We start from the raw sequence: 26441 nt of genomic DNA on the forward strand, positions 1-26441 counted from the left end.
ATATGAAAAAATCTTCCAAATTACTGTTAATTAGAGAAATTCAAATTAAAATAACTCTGAGGTACAACTTTGTACCTATCAGATTGGCTAATATAACAGAAAAAGAAAATAACAAATGTTGGAGAGAATGTAGAAAAACTGGGATACTACTGCATTGTTGATGGAATTGTGAACTGATTCAAATATTCTGGAAAGCAATTTGAAACTATGCCCAAAAAGCTATATAATTGTGTATACCCTTTGACCCAGCAATACCATTACCAGTTCTATATCCCAAAGAGATTTTAAAAAAAAGGCCTATACGTACAAAAATATTTGTAGCAACTCTCTTAGTGGTGGCAAAGAATTGGAAATTGAGGGGATGTCCATCAATTGGGGAATGTTTGAATAAATCATGGTATGATTGCGATGGAATAGTATTGTGCTATAGGAAATGATGAGCAGAATAGTTTCAGAAAAACCTGGGAAGACTTAAATGAACTGATGCAAAGTAAAGTGAGAAGAATTAGGAGAACATTTTTATACAGTAAGATTAATATGATACAATGAACAACTGTGAATGACTTAGCTATTCTCAGCACTATAATGATCTAAGACAATTCTGAAGGACTTATGATAAAAAAAAAATGCTGTTCATTTCCAGAGAAAGAACTGATGGAGTCTGACTACAGATCAAAGTATGCTTTTTAAAAACTTTACTTTTTAAAATTTAATTTTGGTTTTTTGGTCTTTTTTTTTTTGCAACATGGCTTCTATAGAAATATATTTTGTATGACTACATATCTATAATCTATGTCAAATTGCTTGCCTTCTCAAGGATGGGGAGAAGTGAGAGGAAGGGAGAGAATTTGGAAATTCAAGGAATGCTAAAATTTATTTTTACATATGATTTGAAAAAATGAGATATAAAAATTTAAAAAATAAAGACAATTAATCCTCACTATATTTATTATTCATAGAAGGGTTAATTGGAATCCCTGATGAGCAGGTAGTAACAACTGATGGGTAGTTTACTGAGGAGACTCTAGTTAAAAAAGGTATTGTCCACTACACAGCCTAAACTAGATGCTGGCTCAAAAAAAATTATAACATTTCTAGTGAAGAGGAATACTCTTTACCATAATTCAACAGGCTTGCCTAAGTTCAGTTCTGATAAACACTGAATACAGTAATTTTCTTGGCTAGTAAAATTGGGCCATAGAGACTCCTGGATTAAAGAGAAGTTCCCAAAGATCCCAGTAAAACTAATAGTTAGCCTTGGACCTCCACATGTTCAATTAACAAAAGTGTAAAGGATGAAACAGCTTTTTGTTTTGCTTATCTTCTCCTTTACTGGAAGTATCTTACTTTCCTTACAGTCTTGCTCTATTGAGAAATTTTAATTAGGATGATATCTCACAGTTTTTAGAAGTATGTTTTATAATTTATGATGAATGTTTTACATTACAATTATAATATAATAATAATATAATTCTGATTACTCTCAGAGAGTAGGTGTGGAGATCTCTCTAAATTAATTAACAGGTAATTCTCAGTTATGTTTGATTCTCTTCTGTCATTGAAAGAAGTAGTGTGGGGCAGAGGAAAGAACACTGGGCTGTATTCAGGAAGCCTAAGCTCTAGTCCTGTCTACCATTTACTAGCTATTTTAATTAGCTATGTAACCCTAAGAAAATAATTTAACCTCTTTGGGCCTCAACTTCCTCAACTGTTAAGAGAAGGGATCAGACTAGATGAACTCTAAGGTTCATTTTAGTGCTACCATTATAAAATTCTGTAAATAATCGTTACAATTTTTTTTTTAGGCAATTGGGGTTAAGTGACTTGCCCAGGGTCACACAGCTAGTAAGTGTCAAGTGTTTGTTCTGAGGCCAGATTTTGAACTCAGGTCCTCCTGATTTAGGGCTGGTGCTCTATTCACTGTGCCACCTAGCTGCCACCTAGCTGCTCCCTACAATGTTTGTAATGAAGTGATGGAAACTCATTTAAATATTTAACACTTACCTTCTAGGATGTGTTTTGCTGTCTGTATACATCGAAGTGCTGGTGAACAGTACATATAGCTAATTTTGATGCCACTGTTTAGTAGAGCTTCTCCTGGAAAACAAAAGACATTCAATTCCTCCTTTTAACCTAAATTTAACCGTGGATGAGTTATAGTTGTTTTCCTTCTATTGATCTATAGGGAAAAGAAATGGACTTAACTAAATTCCCTCTCAGTAAAATGGAAACAGGATATCTCTTGCTATAGATTCCCTCCCTTTGACAATTTTTGTTTTCATTAATACAAAAAACATACAGAATGAGTATAGGCCAGTAAAACTGATTTGTAGGTGGAAATTTGTGCTCATATACACACTCATCTACACAGTCACATGTACAGACACAAAGAAGTCAAACAATAGCTTGATGTGCTGCAAAGAAAGATTATCTGAATTTAAGGATATCTAGATTCTAGTTCTAGTTTAATGACTTGTAACAGGTTATTTCATTTTTGTGTGACTCATCTTTCTTATCTTTTAAAAAAGCTTATTTAAAAATTTTCAATTAATGAACTTTGAAAAATTAATTAATTTCTGCTACTTTCATTTCTCCTCTTTGAGCAGATAATAAAAAAAAGAAAATAAAAATAGAAAGTCCTCAATACACAACTGCATAGGTCAGCAAAAATGTATTTAGCTATGTCCAAAAATTATGTTTCTTTATGTATTTTAACTTCATCACCTCTTTTTTCAGGGGGTAAATGGTATGTGTCATCTTCGTTTTTTTTTGGAATTGTGGTTTATAATTGCTTTTATCAGTGCTCTAAAACTTTTCAATTTTTTCCCCCTCTCTAGAATGGTGTCATCCTTGTATAAATTATTATTGTAGTTTTGCCCACTTCACTCTTCATCAGTTCATAAAGGTTTTCCTGCTTTTCTCTGAAACTGTCCATATCATTATTTTGTATAGCACAATGGTATTCCATTGTATTCATATACCACTATGTAGTCTAACAGTAGACTCCCCTTAGTTTTTAATTTTTGGCAACCACAATAAGAACTGCTACAAATATTTTTGTACACAGAGATCCTTTTTCTCTTTGATTTTTTTTTTTTGTGGTTACAGGACTCATAGTCATATCATTGCATCAAATAAAATACATAAAATACAGAATGGTTCTATTTTATCATATAATTGTTGATAGCTTAAATGTCTTCCTTTTAAAAACTGTCTTTTCATATCCTTTGACCATTTACCTATTAGGGAGTAGGTCTTAGTGCTATAAAATTGAATCAGTTCCTTATGTATTCTGGAAAAGCGACCTTTATCAGAAAACTTGCTACAAAGATTTCCCCCCCAGCTACCTGTTTCCCTTCTAATTTTGTTATGTTAGAACTATTTGAGCAAAAACTTTTAAATTTTACATTATCAAAAATTTTCTGTTTTACCTTTTATGTTTCTCTTTATTACTTCATTAAACATGAAATATTTCCATATCCACAGATCCAAAAATGAATTTCTTTCTTCCTTCTCTAATTTGTTTAAGATCCAACTTTTTCTATTTATCTTTTATCTGTTGGGTGCTTATCTTGGTGTATGATGTGAGGACTTGATCTAAATCTTTCAGACTGTTAACCATTTTTCTTTGGAATTTTGGTCATGTGAGTCCTTTCCTAGTCTTTGGAATTACCAATTTTCCTCATCTTTTAAATAAGGATATCAGACCTGATATTCTCTAAGCTCCCTCTCAGGCCTAAAAGTCTATAATGGAGAAAGTAAAATTTTGAACATAATATTGAATTGAAGAAGTAATAGATTAAAAAAAGAAAGAACCCATCACTGCATTGGAAATGTAACTAAAAATACCACAAACCCAACAATTAAAAAAAAAACCAAACTTCAATTAAATACCAATATAGAAATCCTGAAAATAAATAAATTAACTAAACTGAAAGCAATAAATCATTGAACTGATATAAAACTAGGTGAAAAATGAAGTAATAGATTCTAAAGAAAAATAAATGTGAGGCATAATTTTATTTAAAAATTATCAATTGTATACAAAGTGATGAATCTCCTCACCTCTTTGTACTTTCTATACAGATAGTTTAAAATTTCCATTTTTGGTATTAATGCCACATTAAAGAAAAAATTTGATACATACCTGTAAGTCTGGACTGGAAAATGCCACAGGAAGATAAGGGTGGATCATTTTCAAAATTTTTGAGTCCATTCTTCCTTTCTGGCAGATTAGAAGGAAAGTTCATATCTGGTCTATAGTATTTTCCTAAGGTAAAAATTAGTGTTTTAGTTACAATTAATTTAATTAAACTGGTGAAAATTTGTATTTTAAAATATCTTACTATCTAAGCTCAAGATTCCAGATGTTTCAGTGGTCATCTAATCAAACTTATGCCAATTTTTTCTACAATGTGACTAACATGTAGTCATTAAACCTCTTCTCCTTTTGGAATTTATTTAGTATTTTATTTTTTCCCAGTTACATGTAAAAAAAATTTTTAACATTCATTTTTAAAACTTTGAGTTCCCTTCCTCCCTCTTCCCTTTGAGAAAGTATGCAATTTGATATAGGTTATACGTGTGTAGTCATGCAAAATATTTCCATATTAGTCATATTGTGAAAGAAAACATAGACCAAACAAAAAAAACAAAATGAAAAACTTCAAGAAAAATACAGAAAATAAAAAAAGTATGCTTCAATCTATATTCAGTCACCACCAGTTCTTTCTCTGGGGATGGATAGCATTTTTCATCATAAGTCCTTCAGAGTTGTATTGGATAATTTTACTGCTAAGAATAGCTAAATCATTCACAGCTGATCATCTTAGAATATTGCTGTCACTTTGTACATAGTACAATTCACTTTGCATCAGATCATGTAAGTCTTTCCAGGTTTTTCTGAGAGAATCCTGCTCATCATTTCTTACAGCACAATAGCATTCCATCATAATCACATACCACAATTTGTTCAACCTCTCCCCAGTTGACGGGCATCCCCTCAAATTTCCAATTCTCTGCTCCATCAGAAAAGAACTGCTACAAATATTTTTGTACATATAGGTCCCTTTCCTTTTTTTTTTTAAATTCTTTTTTGGTATCCAGAGCTAGTAGTGGTACTGCTAGGTCAAAGGGTATGCATAGTTTTATAGTCCTTTGGAGATAGCTCCAAATTGCTCTATGGAACGGCTGAATCAGTTCACAACTCCACCAACAGTGCATTAATGTCTCATTCCCCCCCCCATCCCCTCCAACACCTGTCACTTTCCTTCTCTGTCCTATTAGTCAATCTAATAGGCATGAGGTAGTATCTCAGAATTGCTTTAATTGGCATTTTTTCAATCAATGGTGAGTTAGACCATTTTTTTCATATGGCTATAGATAGCTTTGATTACTTCATCTGAAAACTGTTCATATCTTTTGATCATTTGTCAGTTGGAGAATGGCTCTTATTTTTATAAATTTGACTCAGCCTCTATATAGTTGAGAAATGAGGCCTTTATCTGAAAAACCTGCTTCAAAATTTTTTTCACAGTTATGATTGCTAACTGTACTTCTCTCTATCCTATTCTCTGCCCCTTATTTATTCTATTTTCTGTCCTTTCAGTCTGTCCTTCCTCCAAAGTGTTTTGCTTCTGACTACCCCTCCCCCAATCTGCCCTCCCTTCTATCACCCCTCCCCCACTTCTCTTATCCCCTTCCTCTCCTACTTTCCTGTAGGGTAAGATAGATTTCTATACTCCATTGAGTATACATGTTATTCCCTTTGAGCCAATTATGATGAGAATAAAGTTCACTCAGTCCCCTTCAACTCTCCCTCTTCTCCTCTACTTTAAAAGCTTTTTCTTGCTTCTTTTATGTGAGACAATTTACTTCATTCTATCTCTCCCTTTCTTTTTCTCCCATTTCATTCTCTCTCACTCCTTAATTTTATTTTATTTTACTTTTTAGATATCATCCTTTCATATTCAACTCATACCTGTGCCCTCTGTCTATGCATACTCCTTCTAACTGCCCTAATAATGAGAAATTTCTTATGAGTTACGAGTGTCATCTTCCTATATAGGAATGAAAACAGTTTAACCTTACTAAGTCTTTTATGATTTCCCTTTCCCGTTTACCTTTTTATGCTTCTTTTGAGTCTTGTATTTAAAAGTCCAGTTTTTTATTCAGCTCTGATCTTTTCATCAAGAATGCTTGAAAGTCCTCTATTTCATTGAATGTCCATCCCTCCCCCCACCTCATGAAGGATTATACTCAGTTTTCCTGGATAGGTGATTCTGGCTTGTAATCTTAGCTCCTTTGCCCTTCAAATATCATATTCCAAGTCCTTTGATCCTTTAATGTAGAAGTTACAAAATCTTGTGTTATCCTTACTGCGGCTCCACCATACTTGAATTATTTCTTTCTGGCCGCTTGCAATATTTTCTCCTTGACCTGGGATTTGGCTATAAATATTCCTGGGACTTTTCATTTTGGGATCTCTTTCAGGAGGTGATTGGTAGATTCTTTCAATTTCCCTATGGTTCTAGAAGAACGCAGCAGTTTTCCTTGATAATTTCTTGAAAGATAATGTCTAGGCTCTTAATCCAATGCTTCCCCCTTCCCCCCAAATATTCATCCTTTTAAAAAAAATATTCAGGCCTTGACTGTACTTCTCCTAGCTGAGGTCCATTTGGGTCTTGGCGCTGCTTGCCTCATGGCCTGGGTTCGCCCTGTGCTTCGGCGCTTAGGGAGTGACGGGGGCCTGGAGCCTTGTTAGGCTCAGGTTGCTGTCTGTGGCAGAGCCTCGGGCTGTGGACGGTCTCTTCCCATGCCCCTTTCCTCCATCCCACCCCTCTCCTCACAGAAATCCAGCTGTTGAGGAAGGAGAAAATAGTTTCTCTGTTAATCCCTCAGCTTCCAGTGACCAAATGAACAAGGCCCCAGTGGTGAAGGCAAAGCTACGCATCTCATCATGAATTCTCTGATTACAAAACAGACACAAGAGAGCATCCATCACTTTGAACAGCAGGCAGGGTTGACAGACGCAGGATACACTCCCCATAAAGGCCTCACCACAGAAGAAACCAAGTACTACCGTGTGGCAGAGGCAGTCCATAAATTGAAGTTACAAAATGGAGAAATGGCAAAAGAAGATAGACTGACTGCTTCAACCCAGTCTTCTCCAAGTAGTACACCCCATTCTTCTCCCAAGCAAAAGCCTAGAGGCTGGTTTACTCATGGATCTTCTACTTCCTTACCTGGACTAGATATCTGCAGCATGGACTCTGAGAATGGAGATAGAGACAAACCCTCATCTGAAAAATGGAGCCTTTTTGGACCAAGACAAGAACCCTTCATAAATCCCACTTGGGTTTCAGTGTCCAGTCCTACAGAGGTACTCAGAAGCCATCACCAATGGAGATCTTTCAGGTTCAGGCTACTAGAATTGCAGAAGACCCAGCAGCATTCAACCCACCTAAGATGGACCTTCCCATGATGGAAGGAAAGAAACCACCTCCACGAACCCATAACATCAAACCAAGGGACATGAATGTGTTGACTCCTACAGGATTCTAAAGCTCCCCTTTTCATATGAGCAAAGTTGCTTTCCCTGCTGACCACTGTTATGTAGAGAGAGAGTATCTTAGACTTTTCTTTTCTTCCCATCCATCTTGCACTTGACATAGGAATGATGTCATTCATTTACAATTCTGCTGAAGATAATATTCCTGGGGAAGTAGTGATTGTTTCTTTTAAATATTTGTAGCAAAGCTTGAATCCTTCTAATGCAGACAAACCTATTCTGTAATGTCCCAAAGTTGGTCTGAATAACTTCTCAAAGTACACTTGATCACAGCCAGTTACTGATCTATAGAACTAGATTGCAGGGGATGAGGGAAATAATTAAAGTCTAGTAGACTTTGTTCTGCATATTTTACCCAAGATAAAAAAAAATTAAAAAAAATATTCAACTTTTTTGACATTCCTGCAGCACTGGAAACAACCACTTCTCCTGGATACTAGCTTCAGGTTTTTATGGCACTATTCACTCCTGGTTCTTTTCACACTAGTCAATCTCTTCTTCTCAGTCTCTGTTGCTAGGCCATACCTCCTAACTGTGAATGTAAATCTCATTTCCCCTAGATCCTTTTCTTTCTTTACACTTTCTTGGTGATCTTATCAGATCCCTTGAATTAAAGTATCAGTATAATGTTGTTGTTTAGTCATTTCAGTCATGTCCAACTCTTCGTGACTCTACTTGGGGTTTTCTTGGCAAGGATACTGGATTGGTTTGTCATTTCTTTCTCCATTAGTAACTTGCCTAGCATCACACAGCTAACTAGTGTCTGAAGCCAGATTTGAACTCAGGTTTTCCTGAATCCAGGCCCAGAGCTCTATCCATTGCATCTCCTAGCTGCTCTATCAATACCATAGGTGATGGCAAAATTTACCTTTTTAGTTCTCTGAGCTCTATTTCTGTATCAACAACTGATTGGTAAATGTTTTCCCTTATATGCTATGCAAGGCAACTCAATATTAATGTGTATAAATTGAATTGTTTTTTCTGTAAAATCTTCCCATCCTCAAAGCTTCCATATTTCTGTTTAAAGCATGACCATCTGCCAGTCATCTAGTTCATAATCCTAGAGCCATCTTCAATTCTTCCATCTCACTAGCCATTCCCACACTTACCCCTATCCAAACTAGTTATCAAGTTTTTTTCATTTCTTTTCCCACAATATTTCTTGAATCCAACTCCCTTTCTTTAAGGGAGTCCAACTCTGAACTGGACCACTTCAGTAACCTTCTACCTGGTCTTCCTTTAGTTTCTCCCTTTATTTTCTACATAGGTGCCAAAATAATCTTCCTAAAGTACAGGTCTGACTATGCCATTCCCCTGCACGAGAGATTTCATCTACTCCCTACTGCAAACAGGAAAAAATGCAAACTAAAACCCTTCACAGGCTGCTTCCAAACTATCTTTCTAGAGTCTAGAATCTAGACTATTTTCATGTTACTTCCCCTCATATACTTTGTATTTCTGCCAAACTAGTCTACTTACTAGTCCCCAAATGTGACACTCCTTTTGTATTGTCCATGCCTTTCCATAGGCTTTCCTCCAACCTGGAATATTTTCCCTCTTTTGCCCTAGCTTTTGGAATCTCTAGCTCCCCTTAAGACTTAGTTTAAGTGCTGCCTCTTATGGAAGGTCTTTTCTGATCTCCCAAGGTGTTAATGTTAGTTATATATGTGTATACATACACACACCTATGTATATATGTATTTACTTATCTGAGTACATGTTATGTAAGCTCCTTGAAGGGACTATTTCCTTTTTGGTCTTTGTATTCCTTTAGCATTTAGCATAGTGTCTAGCATAGCAGACATTTGACAAATTGCTTGTTGATATTAATTTAATTGAAAATCATTTTCTGTGTACTTTTGCCCATTAGTTAGTTACTAGTCCTGTTTCCTAGGATCAAGCAGTATTAGCTTATTTCTTCTCCCAAATGACAGTCTTTGAAATAGTTCAATTGGTTGATCAAACCAAACATGTCTTAAGCACCAGGATCACACACAATGTGATATCTTTCTAAAGTCTTTTCTTCAACAATGTCAATTCTTTTAGTGGATTCTCAAGTAAACTAGTTTTGAGTCCCCTAACCATATTTCCTGATGTCCTCTAGCTTCTCAATGGCCTTACTAAAATGTGATAACTATAGCAGGATACAATACTCTAGAAGTGGTCTGACCACATAAAGCAGGGTTATCACCTTCTTTTTTCTGTACGTTCCTTAGCCTAGGATTACAGTAGCTCTCTTTGATTGCTTCCTGATACTACTGGCATGTATTGAGTTTGTAGTCCATTGAAACTTACAGGCCTTTTTCACATGAACTGTCTTCAAGCTGAATCTTCTGCACATTGCTCTTGATTAGGTGGTTTTTAAAGTATGAGGCCCGAAGAAAATAGTCAGCTCTCCAGAAGAGTTTAATGTTTAGAACAACATAAATTATAGCTGAATTTTGTGTGGAGGCTAGATAGGTGTGAGATACTAAAGTAGCTAGGGGGAAGGAGAATATACAAGATCTTTCCTCAATCTTTTTAATTTCACTGGTTATTTTTTTTCCACGGTGTGCCTAGCTGTTATCCCACTACCCATCTATAAGCTCTATTCTTTGTACTCCCTTTAGTATCTAGCAGAATGTCTAGAATACTGTAAGCGCTCAATAAATGCATAGAATTTTTGTTTGAAGAAGCATTTCACTGTAGTCTTACATAATACAAATTGCAAGTTAGCAATTGAAGTGTTTTTAGCTCTTTTTGGAGTTGTTTCCTACTTACTACCAAATGCTTATTAACTTGATAAAAGGGATGATAGGTTCCTCAAAGGAATTTATGTGTATTGTGGATTTTAATGTACAACAAAATAGAACATACTTCACCTGAGATGCCCAGATTACTTCTGATTACTATATTTCTAAATTCTAAAAATTCCTCTTCCTGCTATGTTTCATGTACATAATATACGTTTTATAATGATTTTTACCTGAGATGCTTGGATTAAGTTCCCAAAATTCCTCTCCGTATTACACTGTACAGAAGATAAATTAAAATGAACATTCTTGTAGTACAAAATACAATGAACTGCAAGTCAGATAACTGGGTTTGCAGCTCTGCTTAGCCAATCACTAGCCCAATGACAAACCACCTCTTTGGGCATTATCATCGGTGAGTAAGAGCAAGTAGATCTGGTTGATGGTAAGCATTGCTCCTGGTGAGGAGGCTTGTAATATTCAGCAAATTCTTCCTGTTTTCACTATAATTTTATGTTGTGTAGTTAACAGTGTCATTAATGGCATGGTTATTTTTATTGTTGTTGTTTGTTTTCAGGCGAGGGTGGAACCATGATGTATCCAGAGTGGGAAGGAGGACTCAGAGTATTGTGTAAGTATTTTGAACCTAAAGTGAAGTAGAATCTAAAGGTGCCAATTTGAGGCACTTGCCATATAATGTACAATGTGTACCAAATAATGAAGAAACTGGTGTAATAGATGGAGAATTGATTTCAACATATCAATCTAATTGGATCCAGAGTTTGACTTAACCTACCATCTATAGTTGAACATTGCTGCAACCAAGACTTCCCAAAGATCTGATCTACCCTTTCCCCATGACGCACCACCAAAAGGCTTCTTCTATGTGTCAGTACCTGAGAAAATAAGAAAGAAAAAAATAGTATTTCAACATCAAACATTTGCTATAGTAATTTAAGCCCTACATTTGTGTAGTGCTTTTACAGACTATCAAATGCTTTTTACATTTTTCGTCCTCAAATCCACTCTGTGAGGCAGGTGAGACAAGGACTGTTATCTTCTTTTTACAGAAGAGAAAGTGCAAAGTGAAAAAATGTGAAAAAAGACAAAGTGAAAACCTAAGTGTCTTACACAATATCACACAACTAGTAAGAAGGACTTGAACACAGGTCTTGTGATTTCAAACATTCTTTCTAAATTCTTTCTATAACTTAACCCCAATTGCCTTAAAAAAAATCCCTTCTAAAACCAAACTGCCTTATCTAAGAGTCATTACTTCTAATAATATTGCAGCACACTGACAAAGAAATAGGACTTTCCTTTCGTAGGGACTTTTCCTCTATAATTATGGTGAATTCTGCTTAGGTCTTCTTTACTTCCCAAAGGTTACTTTTCACAGCTTCCAAAGAATTGGAAATATTAAAAATAGTATTGAAAATTGTGGCCTCTTAGCAAGACTTTGAATTGTGCATGTTCTGCCTCTTTTCCTTTATTTTCTCAGAGAAAATTCTTTACTTCAAGGACCATTTTGAGGATCATTCCTCAAAAGACCATTCCTCTATTGACTGTGTTAGAATTTATCTAAAAGTTTTTTAAGGGTCACATTTAGGACACCAACAATTATAGTTTTGCTTTCTATTTCTCTCAGCAATTCAGTCAAGTTTTCATTCAAGCCAAGAGCTTAGATATCATGCTATCTGGCATTTATATATTAAGTATTGGTTTCATTTAATTTTCTCTGATGCTTTTATGTATTACCACACTTTCTCTGCTTATTTCTTTTAACCATGTTTTTTTTTTCACTGTTGCCTTGCCTGAGATCATGATTACTACCTCTGATGTTCTGAATTTTTATAAATTATATTAAATTATGCTTCAGCAACTCATTTTGTGCTTTTGTGAATCTTCAGGTTTTGTGTTTTTTCCTTTCTATGGCACTACTTCTTGTGGAGTTACTCTCTCATTGGGGTTTTACCTTGGGCTTTTTTAAGGCTTAGCACTTCATTTTGTTTGTTTTGTTCTTTTTACTTATGCTTTTTGTCATTCTTTTTTTTTGGGGGGGGGATCTTGTGCTTGGGCTAGCCTCCTCTGGTGTTTTTGAATGGGTTGATTAAATCTTGTTTAAGTCCATCTGGTTGCCTCTAGTGATGCCATTTCAGATAGGGTGCCTGGTGTTGGGCCCAATGTGTGCCTGATTCCTTGGCTTTGGTCTTAATCTCCAGTGGTCTACTGAGGGTACTAGTGTCAGCTGGTCTTTGTCTTCTCTTTTCACAATCCCTAATCAGGAGTTGAAAGCATGACCTTCTGGGTACCTGACTCATTCCAGTACAGTATTAAGGATCCTACTGGTCTCAGGTCTCCTGCACAGCTATAGGGGTACTGATTCCTTGTTGTTGAATTGGCCCTGTCTCCTGCTGTGGCTCCCAGTGCTTCCAGGAGTATATATGTCAGGCCTTTGGAGTCTGGTTCTGTCCTCTTCTGATAGTCTAGGGTAGGGGTGAGAAAACTGCAGCCTCAAGGCCACATGTGGCCTTCTAGGTCCCCTAGTGCAGTCCTTTGACTGAATCCAAACTTCACAGAACAAGTTTGAATTCAGTCAAAGGGCTACATGTGGCCTTGAGGCCACAGGATCCCTACCCCTGGTCTGGGGCTAGGATCTGGCTTCAGGTAACTACTTATTGTCTTGCAATTTCCCTTTTCAGTGCCTAACTTTCAGGTCTATTTGGTGGAGCAATTCCTGCTTTCCCTAGTGTGACCCCTCTCCCTAACTCTTTACTCTTCTGTGTTCACCAGAGCACAGGTTTCCCTGATGTTGAATTCCCTACCAATATTGACAAGCTTCTGGTCATTGTTTTGTTTATTACTGGACTCGATTAAAGAACTTATTTCTGTTTCTTTTTTTTTGTAATTGGTATTTTTGGGCTCCTTTTCAGATATTTGCTCAGGTTAATATGGAAGAAATAGACTTCTTTGCGACATTTTACATTGTTATCTTAACCAGATGTCTCCTTTTTCAGTTTCTAATTTTTATATTCTTCCAAATCAATTGTATTGCTATTTTCTCTATTTTTTTAAAAAAGTGTTCCCTCAGCAATTTGATTGGTATATATAGTTAGGTGGTACAGTTTCCTAATTTCCTAATGTAACTGATTGGCGAATGAGCCAATGTAATCTCCGGGCAGACTTTAGGGCAAGTGTAAATATTGGTTTTATTCTGCTACCACATGACTAAGCACAGTTTTTCTATTGACTGCTGAACCAGAATTGAAAATTACTTCAAAAGGCACTAAGGCCTTGCGTCTTTATCTCACCAGTGGCACTGCTACTACAAGGCCCATGTGTACATAGTTTTTCTGTTAATTCTCTGTGGTGTCTATTCTTTTCTGATCTTAGATGAAGGAGTATTATACTAGGTTTCAATCTTGTGAACTTTGAAAAGTCAGGAGATTAAACCACCAGAAATCCAGAAGCCAGAATTTGAGGTCTACCAACACAGCCCTGAGGAGCATTCAGGGCCCAGCTCAGCAGTGGATTGATCCTTCAGTCAGATATGGAGTCTTACAAGAGGGTCAGATCATGGAAGACAGGATCTTCCTACACCATTACAGTGATTTCAAAGTTGATTGGGCTGGCTCTGAGAGTCCCCTTTCCATAAAAGTCTTCAAGAAAAGGCTTAATGAATGCTTCTCTAGTAATGTTGTATTCTCGTACAGGTATGGTTTGACCTAAGTATCTTAGAAGGTTCGTTCCAACACTAATATTCTGTTAGTTCAGTTCAATTCAGAATTCTACTTCTGCAGAGCTGCCATTTTTCCTGTGTTATATCTGCTGTTCTCTGATGCATTTGGCTTAGTGTCCAAGTGTCTATGAAGTGTCTATATCGAGACACTTTTTTTCTTCTTCCATTTCCAATTTAAAGACATCTTAATCAGATCAACGAACTTTTACACCCAAGCATTCTCTGTGACTCACTTTATATTTACCCTTTCCCTAGCCAAGAGCCCATAATTACACAATCTTATGCCAAATTCAGTTCTCTGTTACAATCTTTGTTCATCTCACTAGTAGCTCAGGTATAAAAATGCCAAGTATTATTATTTGGGAAAAAAGTCCAAATATAAAGAAGATCCATTTCAAATGTGACCAGAAGGATGCAGGACGGGTATTAGGTAATTAGGCTTTATGTCTCATCAACAGTGTAAAGTTTCTATTGCTAATACAGTGCAATTTCTAAGGTAATATTAAAAAACAGAGAATATATCAATGTTAAAAAATGAGACGGACTTGATAGAGCACATTTTACATGAATTTTCCTTACAAGTATAATATTTCATTCAAATGTGTGGCTGTCAACATATAAGTAGTTTTAATATGAAAATTTTGATTACCTTCAAAGCCTGTATTTTGCTTGCTTTTGTTGTCATTAATGAATGATGGAATTTAGAGTTCATTGTAGTACTGTGTTCACTGTCCTTGGGGTCTAGACCAATGGCTAGACTAAATGTATAAGTTCTGTTAGAAATATAGAAGCAAGAGAGATATTGAGAAAGTCAGTCAGAGGTTTGGAGTTTGTGTCTTAGAAAGTAGCACTTATCATAACATTCTAAACGTATCATTAGCATCAAAAAATATTTGTGATGCATGCTTGCACATAACTGTATGTTTGGTGTTTAATAAAGTCTGCTGTCTTGAAATCTTAGATTATCATTACTAAATTCATTCAACAAGGCATTTTGTCAAGTGCTTACTATGTGCACTGTGAAGGATACAAAAAGAATAAAGCATTGTTACTGATAAAATCATTATTATAAAAGGTAGAAAGTCCTACTCTACTGACTTATTATAAGGTGGAAGTGACCCTCAGTTCTCCAAGGCTAGGAAATGAGAGTGCACGTTCTAGGTTTTTCTAAGCTAGAAAGGATTTCAAGCGTGGTCCTAGTGATGGACTTTGTTCACTTTCTTGCTCACCTCCTCTCTAGTAGTTAGACTAGTAAGTAAGTAATTCTTTGGCCTTAGCAATCCATGAAACAAGGTTAGGAATATGAAAATGCATTGAGATGTGACATACTATAAGAGTTCAGATGACAGAGAATTCCATTCCATTTAGACATCGGGAGGCAGGGAAGATTATCACAGAGAAAATATTTGATCTGGGGCCTTGAAGACAATCAACAATGAACAAATGTAGTAAATACCTAAGAAAAGTATTTATCATATGGGTAAGGAAAGGTATAAAAACATTTAGTCAAGTGGTTTGACTAAAAAGCCTTTTTTTTATTCAACTAAAAAGACTTATCTGAAGAAAGGAAACCTTATCAGTATTTATTCAAATTCTCAGGAAACAATGCCTTCCATTGAATCCTGTTCCTAAGGGAAAAAAAGAAAGCTAACATCCTAGAAAATGGATTATGGGTGCTAATCAGATACAGAACAGAAATATTTTAAGGTATGCCTTTTCCTATGCTTAGCACAAGAGCCCTGGACAATGACAGCACCCCCCTCTCCTCCCCCCTGAAACTCACAGCCATCATTTAGCGAAGCAGCCGGTCTTGAGATATAGCCTGGCATATTTTCCTGCAGGTGCTACTGAAGACCCAGAAAAGAAAGTTCTTGATAACAAATTTGGCTCTGTGAAATGGTTCAATATCAAAAACTACCATGTTTTTATCAGTGGAAACTACATTAAAGAAAAGGCATTATCACATGCTTTGCTCTTGTGCCCTAGAGACCATGGGACCTTTTCTTTCTGACATGCAGCTGAAACTTTCCATATGTATTATCACTCCCATTAGAATGTGAGCTCCTTGAAATCAGTGACTGTCTCCCTTTTCTATTTTTATTCCCAGTGCTTAGCACATAGACTTCTTTCATTTGTTCATTCATTCATTCATTCATTCATTCATTCATTCATTCATTCATTCATTCATTCATTCATTCATGCCCTGAAGGGATTAGGGTAATGATTAGATGGAATAAATCTCTTAATTTCTTTATTTAGTAGAAATACTTCACTTTTGAATAGCTACAGAGGAAAATCCTTGAAGAGTGTAGTCAAAGGGGGATTGAATAATGTTAGAAAAATTATTCTCCCAGAGTGTGCCAAAAATTAAGTGACTCTTGTGTTTGGTGACACAAATTGTTAACTAAATGTTTACCTTACCCTATTCTCCATAACTATATTTCGTGTTGTGAAATTTTCTCATTTGACAATAATATAGCTTGTTACTTCATTTTATGTTGTTTTTTTTTTTGGTTAGGCAGTGGGGTTAAGTGACTTGCCGACAGTCACACAGCTAGTAAGTGTTCTGAGTCTGAGGCTGGATTTGAACTCAGGTCCTCCTGAATCCAGGGCAGGTGCTCTATCCACTTCACCAGCTAGCTGTCCCCTTTTTGATTTCATTTTAAAGTGATTTGTTTTAGAAAGATGTTTGAGGGCACAAGGAAACACTCTCAATTTGTACATTTCTCTCTAAAAAGAGAAGTGCTTCCATTTAGAATATACTAAGATCAATAGAAATTGTTTCTGAAAGGCTTGTGCCTACATCAGAGCATAACATTTTTTTCTTTGATAATAGTGAGTGAAGAGTGAATGTTTGAGGGAAGTGTTACAAAGTAGATAGAATTTAGGAGCTTCTCAAGTGGTCACAGGTAAAGAACTTGGTTGATTGAGGGTATGAGAGAGAATGACAACCATAATGAATAAGGGGGCATGAATAGACATTGGGAAGAAATTTTGTTGAACTAGAGTCGTATTTTTTTATGTATAGCAGTATAACTCCAAAAAGTCGTAGAAACATTTGAGGCTTATGTCCTCTGATAACTGCGAATAAGACTGAGAAGTGTGTTCTTAGGCTATTTGAGTATTATAGAAGGAACTGGGTGTATAGCTTGGACAGATGCTACATGTGGACAATTAACTGGCCCCAAAATTTAACAAGAAGACAGTGATCAGGATTATCTTTGGGACACTTTATAGTATCTTAGTCACCCTAAAACAAACTTTTCCCTGAAACAAAAGTCCACCTTTTAAAAAAAAATTAAAATATTTTTCTGATGGTGGTTTATGAATCCAAATCATGCAATATAAAAATTTTCAAAGAATTAAAATTTAGGGTTAACTAAAGAGCAATACTGGTGGGCATATACTGCTACATATTACTAACCAAATCTTATTAAAGAGAAGTGGTATTAAGAATGCATTCAAAAAGACTGCAAAGGAAGGTGGGTCAATTAAGTGGTAAGAATAGAAGCATAACTGATACACAACCCTCATATACTACTGGTATTCCAGCAAGGCCAAGAGAATTAGAGAAAGGCCCCTAGAAATTCTGATGGACCCACTCAGGAGGATTTATGAGAAGGTACATATGATTCATAAAGGAGAGAGCAACACAAAGACTTGACATTCTTCATTATTGGAAGAAATTCACATTGATGAAATCACAAATGCATTAAAGTATAGAAACACCTTTAATTTGGATAATATTTTCTAATTTACTAAGTGCTTTCACTTATATTATTTTCTTTAATGGTTATAAAACTTAGTAGTGACATTTTTCGAACAACGAAATTTGCATTTTTCAATGATGGCTGCAGAATCTCATGAGCAAACCAGGGAATTTACTGTAAACTTACACAAACCAATAAGGAAAAATGAACAATTTAATAACAATGAGATTATTCTAAAGCCAACACATGCGCACACACATATATTTAGCCCAGTTTTGGGGATGCAAATAATATGCAAGTAATAAGAAAAGAATACATTCTCCCTCTCATAAACATACACAAATGTACTCTAACTTGAGCTGTAATTGCCACTCAAAGGCAACGTTTACACTCACCTGTGTTTAACCCAAGTATCAGATTCATTGGCTCTCTCTGTGTAGTTCTCAGGCACGAAGCCCCTGCAGCCTGTTCGGTGGGAGATCCCAATCACCCAGCCTTCACTGGCTTCAGCTTGCTGGGTTCGATCAACAAAGATGTAGTCGCCTGCAGTGAGCATCAGCTCATCCATGTTCTGAGGTTTATACTGGAAGAGTGCTCTCAGTGTCTAGAAAAGTAGGAAATTCTTTTTAGGACTTGCAAAAGAGTTTGCATTAGGGAATAATTGCAACATACACAAATCAAGACTTCTTTAAAATTCTTATATCCAGAATCAAAACAATATGGTATATAAATAAGCAGTGTCAAATTCCAAATACAGGCAGCTGGGTGGCACCCTGTATATAGTCAGAAAACTTATTTTCGTGAGTTCAAATCCAGCCTCAGACACTTACTAGCCTGGGCAAGTCACTTAATCCTGTTTGCCTCAGTTTCCTCATCTGTAAAATGAGCTGGAGAAGGAAATGGCAATCTGCTACAGATTTGCCAAGAAAATCCCAAAGGGAGTCATGAAGTGTTGGACACAGCTAAGAAAATGACTAAACAAAAGTCAAATTCAAATGGAAATGGGGGCCACTAAACTGCACATAAGGATCTCCCTAGGCCACATTTTGACTTAGTTTTAAAATGTAATATTGTCTATGTTTCATTGTATTTTTATTTTACTAAATATTTCCCAATTACATTTTAATCTAGTTTGAGCCCTACTCCAGAGGGTTGTGTGCTGCATGTTTGCATAGATGATTGTGTGGGGAAAAAAAGCGACAAAACCACACCAAAAATACACATAATAAAAAGAGGTCAGAAGGAGCCATGAAAACAAACAGGAAGTTTTGGTATTATTTTGTTTAAGTTAATATGTACTTTATAAACTAGTTTAAAATAATCCAAAGTTTGTAGTTTTATGTATGATTTCAATTTTTAAAATGTTTATTGGATGTTTCTTTTTTTAATTAATGATTAGTTACTAAGTATAGAATAAAAACATTACCGTTTAAGTAAATAATGAAGTACTGCTATGAATTCCTATACGCTATGATATAGCTTGTCCCCTCCAAGATCATTTCAAAATCTGGATAAGATTTAAACAAAAATCATGCTTGGGCTATCAAAAAATCTAACAAAATGTTCCTTCCATAGCTGATGAATCATAACTCCAATGGGAGTTCCGAAATAAATGTTGGTAACCACATTTTGACAGCTGCCTCCGTCTAATAGGAAATGTCTAGAAATATTATTAGATTTTCAGACACCTTTCAGCTATTGGCAACTACTTGACATGGAGAATAATAAATTATTAAGATACACAGAATATAATAACAAATAAGATTTATATTGTACTTTAAAATTTCCAGAGTACTTTACACATATGATCTCTTTCTATCCTCATAGCAATCTCATACTTAGATCTGTGGTACCACTGGTAAAGGGAATCAATTCCTGGCAAGGAGACTTCTACTAATATAGATTGACCACTTCTCTGCAATTTATAATTTAATGACCACTTCCAGAGGCAGCACGGCATGGTAGATGCAAAATTGGACTCAGAATCAAGAAGACCTGGGTTGAAGTCTGAAACAAACCATCTGTATGATGCCAGTCAGGTCACTTAACCTCTCAGTGCCCTTTGCCTATGTGATATTTTTCTTTTTTAGGCAATTGGGGTTAAGTGACTTGCCCAGGGTGACACAGCTAGTAAATGTCAAGTGTTTGGTCAGAGGCCAGATTTGAACTCAGGTCGTCCTGACTCCAGGGTCTGCGCTGCTGAGCCACCTAGCTGCTCCCCCCATGTGATATTTTTGAGATAGTATAATTTCAATCATCTCCCCAAAATTCTCTAAGACCAAAAGTATTATTAATCTCCATTTCACAGGTGAGGAAACTGAGGCTCAGAGAGGTTAAATTATTTGTAATCTGTTAAATTATTTGTAAGTGTGGTATCAGAAGTAGATGTGAACCTAAGTCTTCCTGACTCTCCACTATGCCAGGCTGTACATCAGTGGTGTCAAACTCAAATAGAAATAGGGGCCACTAAACCATACATAAGGATTCCTGAAGACTGCAAAAAACAAATAAACACAAATTAACAAGTTGTGCAACCAGTGCAGCATTGATATCATCGGTATCAAGGAGTGACCCTTGGGGAATGACCCTCAGTACCCAGACCAGAGTAGCTGAAACAAGAACTGATCCAGTGATCAGGCCACATGTGGACATGAACTTGGTGATACCAATGGCAGATCGGAACTGAGCTGAATGGGTCCCTGAGGAGTTGTGGGGAAATGTTTGCATGTTTATCCTTTCTATACCTTTGAAGTGAATACCTTTTTAGCAGCTAACTGGTATTGATTAGTTAAATGGAACTGGGGCAACAGAATGGGGGAGGGCATAGTTGTGGAGATTCAAGCCAATGAAATTAGAGAACCTCCAACCCCTCAGGGTACTCTAGAGCCCTGAGGAGGAGATGTAGCCAGAGACTGAGAGAAGGAAACAAACAGAGTGTACCTGATAAATATCAACATCAACATAGCTGGCCAAGACTGAGGCAAGAAATTTCTGTATGTTAGGAATGGGGGTTCTAGAGTTATATATTGTTCAGTTAAATAAAAATTGGAGGAAATATGTTGCATGTCATGTCACAGATTTATTTAGAACCCAGCTCAGTGAGTTTCATTCCTGCTGAGTCTTTTTGAATCCCACAGTTTAGCAGCATTTGTATTATGTAGCATGCTTTCCTTCTAACCAGTTGGCATATGGCAAAAAGGTGCTGAAGGCTATACTGTGCACAAAAATTTATTGCAGGATGAGATTTAATCAGCTACTCCCTGTTAGAATTATTAGCTTTATTTATTTATTCTTTTAAACTAGAGACAATATAAAACACTATCAGGTTGACATAATCATTTGCTATTCTGCTTTAGAGAGTTTATACTAAACAAAAATTTAGAGTATAATCAAAATAGTACATTAGGAAAATTCCTAATATTTAGACATAGGTGTGGCTCCCTTGCCTAATTTGAATTTAGTGATTATCTCTAGCTAACCTCTGGCGTCTTGATGATTGAGGCAAAAATTCAGATTATCCAAAATTCTAGTATCAAGAAAGAAATAAAGTTTGTCACAGTATCTATTAATGGGCAGGGAGGGCAAGTCAGGGGAAGAATAATTATTTCTTAGAACTCCCTCATTCCTTGAAGATGTGGATACAACCAGTAGCTTCAACCCAAGTCTTCTACTCCAAAATTCTGTATAGGTTAATGGCCCTCCTCAATCTCTTTCTTCTCTGCCACAGTTGAGGAAACTTTTTCTTTTCCTTTTGTCTATTGCCTCTGCGCTACCAAGTCCTTTTGGGTCAGCTGTTGAGGTCTCCCTCATTCCATTCAGTCTTTTACAGATTTTATAACTCTTTAAAAACTTTGTGCCATGACTCCATTTTGCCTTCTGGCTCACAGATCATGATTGTTCTCAAGATGCCAATCAGTACTCAAACCTTTAGCATATAACATTGCATTTTATAATGCATTTTTTTTTGGTATAACAGAAATCTTTCTCTTTTTAGTTCAACCACCTCAGGACACATATGAATATAATATGAAGTCCCAGCACCCTTAATGCACAAGAAACAAAATAGTTTTCATTGCATTTAGATGAAGAAAATGTAATCTTTCACTTGAAAGAATCAACTTGAAGGATCTTGAAACAAATGTAAGTACTGATCCTTTAAAATGTGAACAGTTTAGTTATTGACAAGAGAAGAAAAAAATACTTTTCCATAAACAAAAAAGAAACCAACTTGAGAAGAATGTCAGGTTTTTCTAGGATATAAACAGTATGGTGTCTGAAAGGGGTCAGAAAAAAAAACTTGTTTAATAAAAATTTCTAAAATCCATGAGTAAACAAATAATTTTAAGAAAAGATGGAAGAAATTTATTTGCCAAAAGAGGCATAAAATGGACTGTTGAATAAATAAAATGGCTTACTTTATACTTACTTTTTTTTTTAGGCAATTGGGGTTAAGTGACTTGCCCAGGGTCACACAGCTAGTGTCAAGTGATTGATCTGAGGCCAGATTTGAACTCAGGTCTTCCTGACTTCAGGGCTGGTGCTCTATCCACTGTGCCACCTAACTGCCCCTATACTTATTTCTTACATCCTTGTAAAGAATGCAAGCTCATATCATTTATTATGTAAACAATTTGCTAGCTGAAAGGTGGTAGAAAATGAATTTTTATGTACTAAAAACTTCTAAAATGAAAATGTGAAGAAATAAAATGTTTAGAGACATTGAATATTAAGAAGACTGTTTTGAGAACTGAGAAATAGGTGAAGCTGCATGTCATTGTGTTCCTGCAGATCATTTTTGTGCAATATTTTTAAGACTTAAGAGGTTAAAACTCACAAAAATGTCAGATCTGGTAATTGAAGACTATGAGATGATTAAATGAGGATTGTTGCTTTTGTAACTAACAGAAAAGGGATGTTAGTGATTTTTTTTAGCCTCATAAGGGAAAGATGAGTTACTGAGTAGCAGAAGGCACTGATTTGAGCCTTTGAAGGTGGTGAAGAACCTGGCTGCAGTGACCAAGAATGGGCAGAAGAGAGCTAAGCAAGGCAGTGAAGGCTGAACAGGAAGGGAAAAGCAGGTTTCTGCAGAACTGTGAGAAGAAAATGGCAGTAGGAAGATCAGATGACATAAAGGCTTCAGCTGTTCCTTCCTGATTGGCTGGAGACAACTTGATTCTTATTAGAAAACTGATGAATTACCCTTTAATGGCATCTACGACGCTGTGAGAGAGGTGAAGTTTCCCACAAATGTCTGTTGCTTTCTACTGCCTAACTTTCCTGGTTAAATAGAGAAAAATCAGAAATGGCAAAGACGAGCTTTGCAGCATATTTACTGTTGAAGAGGCTAACTGCCAGATGACTAGAAGAAGTATAATCCAGGGGAGTAAAGACCTGACTGGGCTTGTTCATGTTGCCTTTGTAATGAGGGACTCGTGCATGCATAGACTGCATCAATAAGTTCAACTGGTACAAATTCCCCACGTGGCGCAGCCAGGATGACATAATGGAAGCGCTTTGGGTTTGCCTAGTAAGAGAATTCTGAAGACTAGAAGGACAACAGTTCTTGGAGAAGCAGCTTTATGTGGTATGTCCCAAATGAACTTGTGAGAATAAAGCCTGCATGCGGGGTAGAGTTGTGAGTTACTCTGAGCATGTGATTTTCTTGACTTGTGTTCGCATTTCTTTAAATATGTCCTCTCTCCCCCTAGATACTGAGTGCATGGTGGGAGGATAGGACCCAAGTTTCTGTTCATAAATCTGGCCTCAGATACTTACTAGCTGTGTGACTTTGGGTGAGTCATTTAATTTCTGTTTGCTTCACTTTCCTCATCTGTAAAATGGGGACATTAATAGCACTTACCTCCCAGGATTTTTGTGAGTGTAAAATGAAATAATATTTCTAAAAGCACTTAGCATAGCACCTGGCACATATTAGGTGCTATGTAAATGTTAACTATTATTATATAGTTAATTATTCCTTCATTTCCTTGTATTAGTATCTTTGTACTGATTATTAGTAATTTTGTTTTATTGTTAAGTAAATGCTTATGTTTAAGATATAATAGTATCATCATTGTGAGTAGATGATTTTGTGTAAATGGAAACATACAAGACCTATTATAATGGGAGTTCAAATAGAAATAAATCAGGAGAGTATATTCCCCTAGCATTTTCAACTGTTACAATAATTTATAGAAGGAATATATTTCACCTAGCTTCCTGAGAGATTTTTGAGTATGGCCGTGGTGGTGGTCCTTCTCTGGGAACTGAGACTTGCCGATGAAACGGCACATTGAGGGGAGTGAGCTAGACCAGAAAATGAGTGGGTGGTCCATGCCCTAATCAGGGGACTATGGTATGAGAATTCACACCAGGAACATCATGTACATATTGATATAAGAGTTCTCTTAAGCGATATGATACCCTTCCCTCTTCTTTCCTATCTCCCAATAAATTCATGATAAAGTCTTTCCATAAACATTAAAGTCCAATGTAGAAGAGATGTATATCTTACCTGGTAATGCACAAAGCGCATATCCCTAGAATACAGAGCCGCAGTCCATTGACAACTTTGTATTTGGTCGATGGATTTTGCTAGCTGTTCCAGAGTCTTTTGATGATGAGGATAAAATTTATGAGCAAGGGTAAGATGGAGTTGTTTGGTACATGGCTTTATAATGCAATCTATAAAAAAAATTTAAATAGCGTAAAGTTATTTTAGAAGTTTCCTATATTTGAAAAGTAATAAGGCATGATAGCTCATATTATAGCATGGCATTGTCATTTAATTCTTAAACTGCAGTGTCACTTATCGTACTTGTCAGTTCAGTTGTAAACTTCTTGAGGGTAAGAATTCTGTCTTACACTTATTTGTGTCCCTTGCAGTATACATCACACTGCACATAGAATCATAGACTAATAGAATATAGGGGTGGAAAGGGTATTAGAGATTATCCAGTCAAAGGCCTTCATTTTACAGGTGTTTTAGGAGAGACCTAATTCAGTCCAGTACAATAATTTACTCTGGGGACTGGAAACCAATGAAATGCTCTTGAATACCTTTAATAAAAATATATTTAATAAAAATAAATGTATATATTATTAAAGATTAAAAGGATATAATTCCTATTTACTAATTCAAATGTAGGCTATTCTTCTATATTTATACATTTGGGCTGGATTTTTTTATGCCTTATTTAGCAAAAAAAGCAACACTAGTGGTTCAAATCCTAGCCTCCAAAACCAGACATATCCTGAAGATATCCTCCTTGTCACCTTAAAGAAAAATTATCTTAGCCTACATATAAAAGGGGCCATATGCTGCCACTTAGTGGCAACATTCCTTTTTTGATCACTTTCAGTTTTGATGTATTTTGTTTTTATATTGTACACATTTACAGATTACTCCTACTTTGTGAGAAGTTTCTTATGACACAGTAAAACAAATATTACAGTAACTTCATCTGAAACATTTTATATCTGTAGAACCCCCACCTATTTTAAAATTAACAAACATCTATTTTCTTTCTCATCTGCCACTCACCAAAAAAAAATTTCTTACAACAAATAAGCATAATCAAGCAAGGCAAATTCTACCACATATGTCTCATTCTTCACCTTAAATTCATTACCTCTCTGTAATGGATAGCATGTTTCATCATTCATCCTCTGTAATCATGAATGGTGGGTGATTGTATTGATCACAGTTGTTACAGGTTACGAAGTTGTTTATTTTTGCAATAAAAAGCAACAGTAGCAATTATGATTTCAGACAAGGCAACAAGAAAAATAGATTTAATTTAAAGAGCCAAAGGGAGAAATGACATTTTGCTGAAAGGTAACATACACAATAAATTGATTTCAGTTCTTAATATGTATGTTCTCAGTGGCATAGTTTGTAAATACTTAATGGAAAAATTAAATGAATTACAAGGAGAAATAGCTAATAGAACTATAATAATGATGAGCCTCAATTTACCCCCTTGACCCTTGATAAATCTAACAACAACAACAAAAAGCAACAAAGAAATTAAAGCCCTGTATAGAATTTTAGAAAAATTAAATATGATAGATCTCTGGATATAACTGAATGGAAATAGAAAAAAAGATCATGGGAAGAGGGCAGCATGTTAGAGGATCCCAGATCATGTGCAAACACCCTAGTGAAGTTTAAAAATGAACGATTTAAAAATGAATAAGGAGACACACTTGTAGACTCTTCTATCCAGACCTGCAATGCACAGAAATATGGCTTGAATTCTGCATGGACCTTGAAGTATCAAGCCCAAGTAGGTAGAAAGAATAACTCAAAACAGCTTCATGGCAACTACAGAGAAATAACCAGAAGAGGCCAGCAGTGAGGGAGGGGCTCCAGGCAGCTGTTAGTTTAAGGGTTGCTCGAAGCCTCATGTCAAGACATGAGACCCATGACAAAGCGGAGAAAGGCCCTATGGAGCCCAGTAAGGGGCACAATTCTGAGCTCCACAAAAATAGGAAAGGACCCTTGGGTTGAGCCCTATTTAGATATGACCAAGAATCCCTACAGCAGCAAGAGAAAAAAGCCTCAAAGGGCAGCTAGATGGTGCAACGGATAGAGCACCGGCCCTGGAGTCAGGAGGATGTGAGTTCAAATCCAGCCTCAGACACATCACACTCACTAGCTATGTGACTCTGGGCAAGTCACTTAACCC

General features: G+C 36.1%; 2 protein-coding genes across 2 annotated transcripts in view; one reads left to right on the forward strand and one right to left on the reverse strand.

The window, feature by feature from the left end:
- The window catches only part of UBASH3A (ubiquitin associated and SH3 domain containing A), a 99846-nt gene that overhangs the window by 14124 nt on the left and 59281 nt on the right, over positions 1-26441 (reverse strand). Inside the window, exons 5-10 of the mRNA XM_020973877.2 lie at positions 24266-24435; positions 18147-18355; positions 14691-14814; positions 11099-11198; positions 4148-4270; positions 2005-2097 (exon numbers count right to left, since the gene is read on the reverse strand). Of these exons, the coding sequence (XP_020829536.1) occupies positions 2005-2097; positions 4148-4270; positions 11099-11198; positions 14691-14814; positions 18147-18355; positions 24266-24435 (819 nt within the window). The remainder of the gene's footprint in view (positions 1-2004; positions 2098-4147; positions 4271-11098; positions 11199-14690; positions 14815-18146; positions 18356-24265; positions 24436-26441) is intronic.
- Positions 6882-7724, forward strand: LOC110199151 (putative monooxygenase p33MONOX). The gene is given in 3 exon segments (XM_020973880.2): positions 6882-6936; positions 6939-7327; positions 7330-7724. Coding segments are annotated over 3 exon segments (645 nt in total). The 5' UTR covers positions 6882-6914; the 3' UTR covers positions 7564-7724.

Source organism: Phascolarctos cinereus, unplaced genomic scaffold (genome assembly GCF_003287225.1).
Source record: "Phascolarctos cinereus isolate Bilbo 61053 unplaced genomic scaffold, phaCin_HiC Scaffold_726;HRSCAF=1367, whole genome shotgun sequence".
Lineage (NCBI taxonomy): Eukaryota > Metazoa > Chordata > Mammalia > Diprotodontia > Phascolarctidae > Phascolarctos > Phascolarctos cinereus.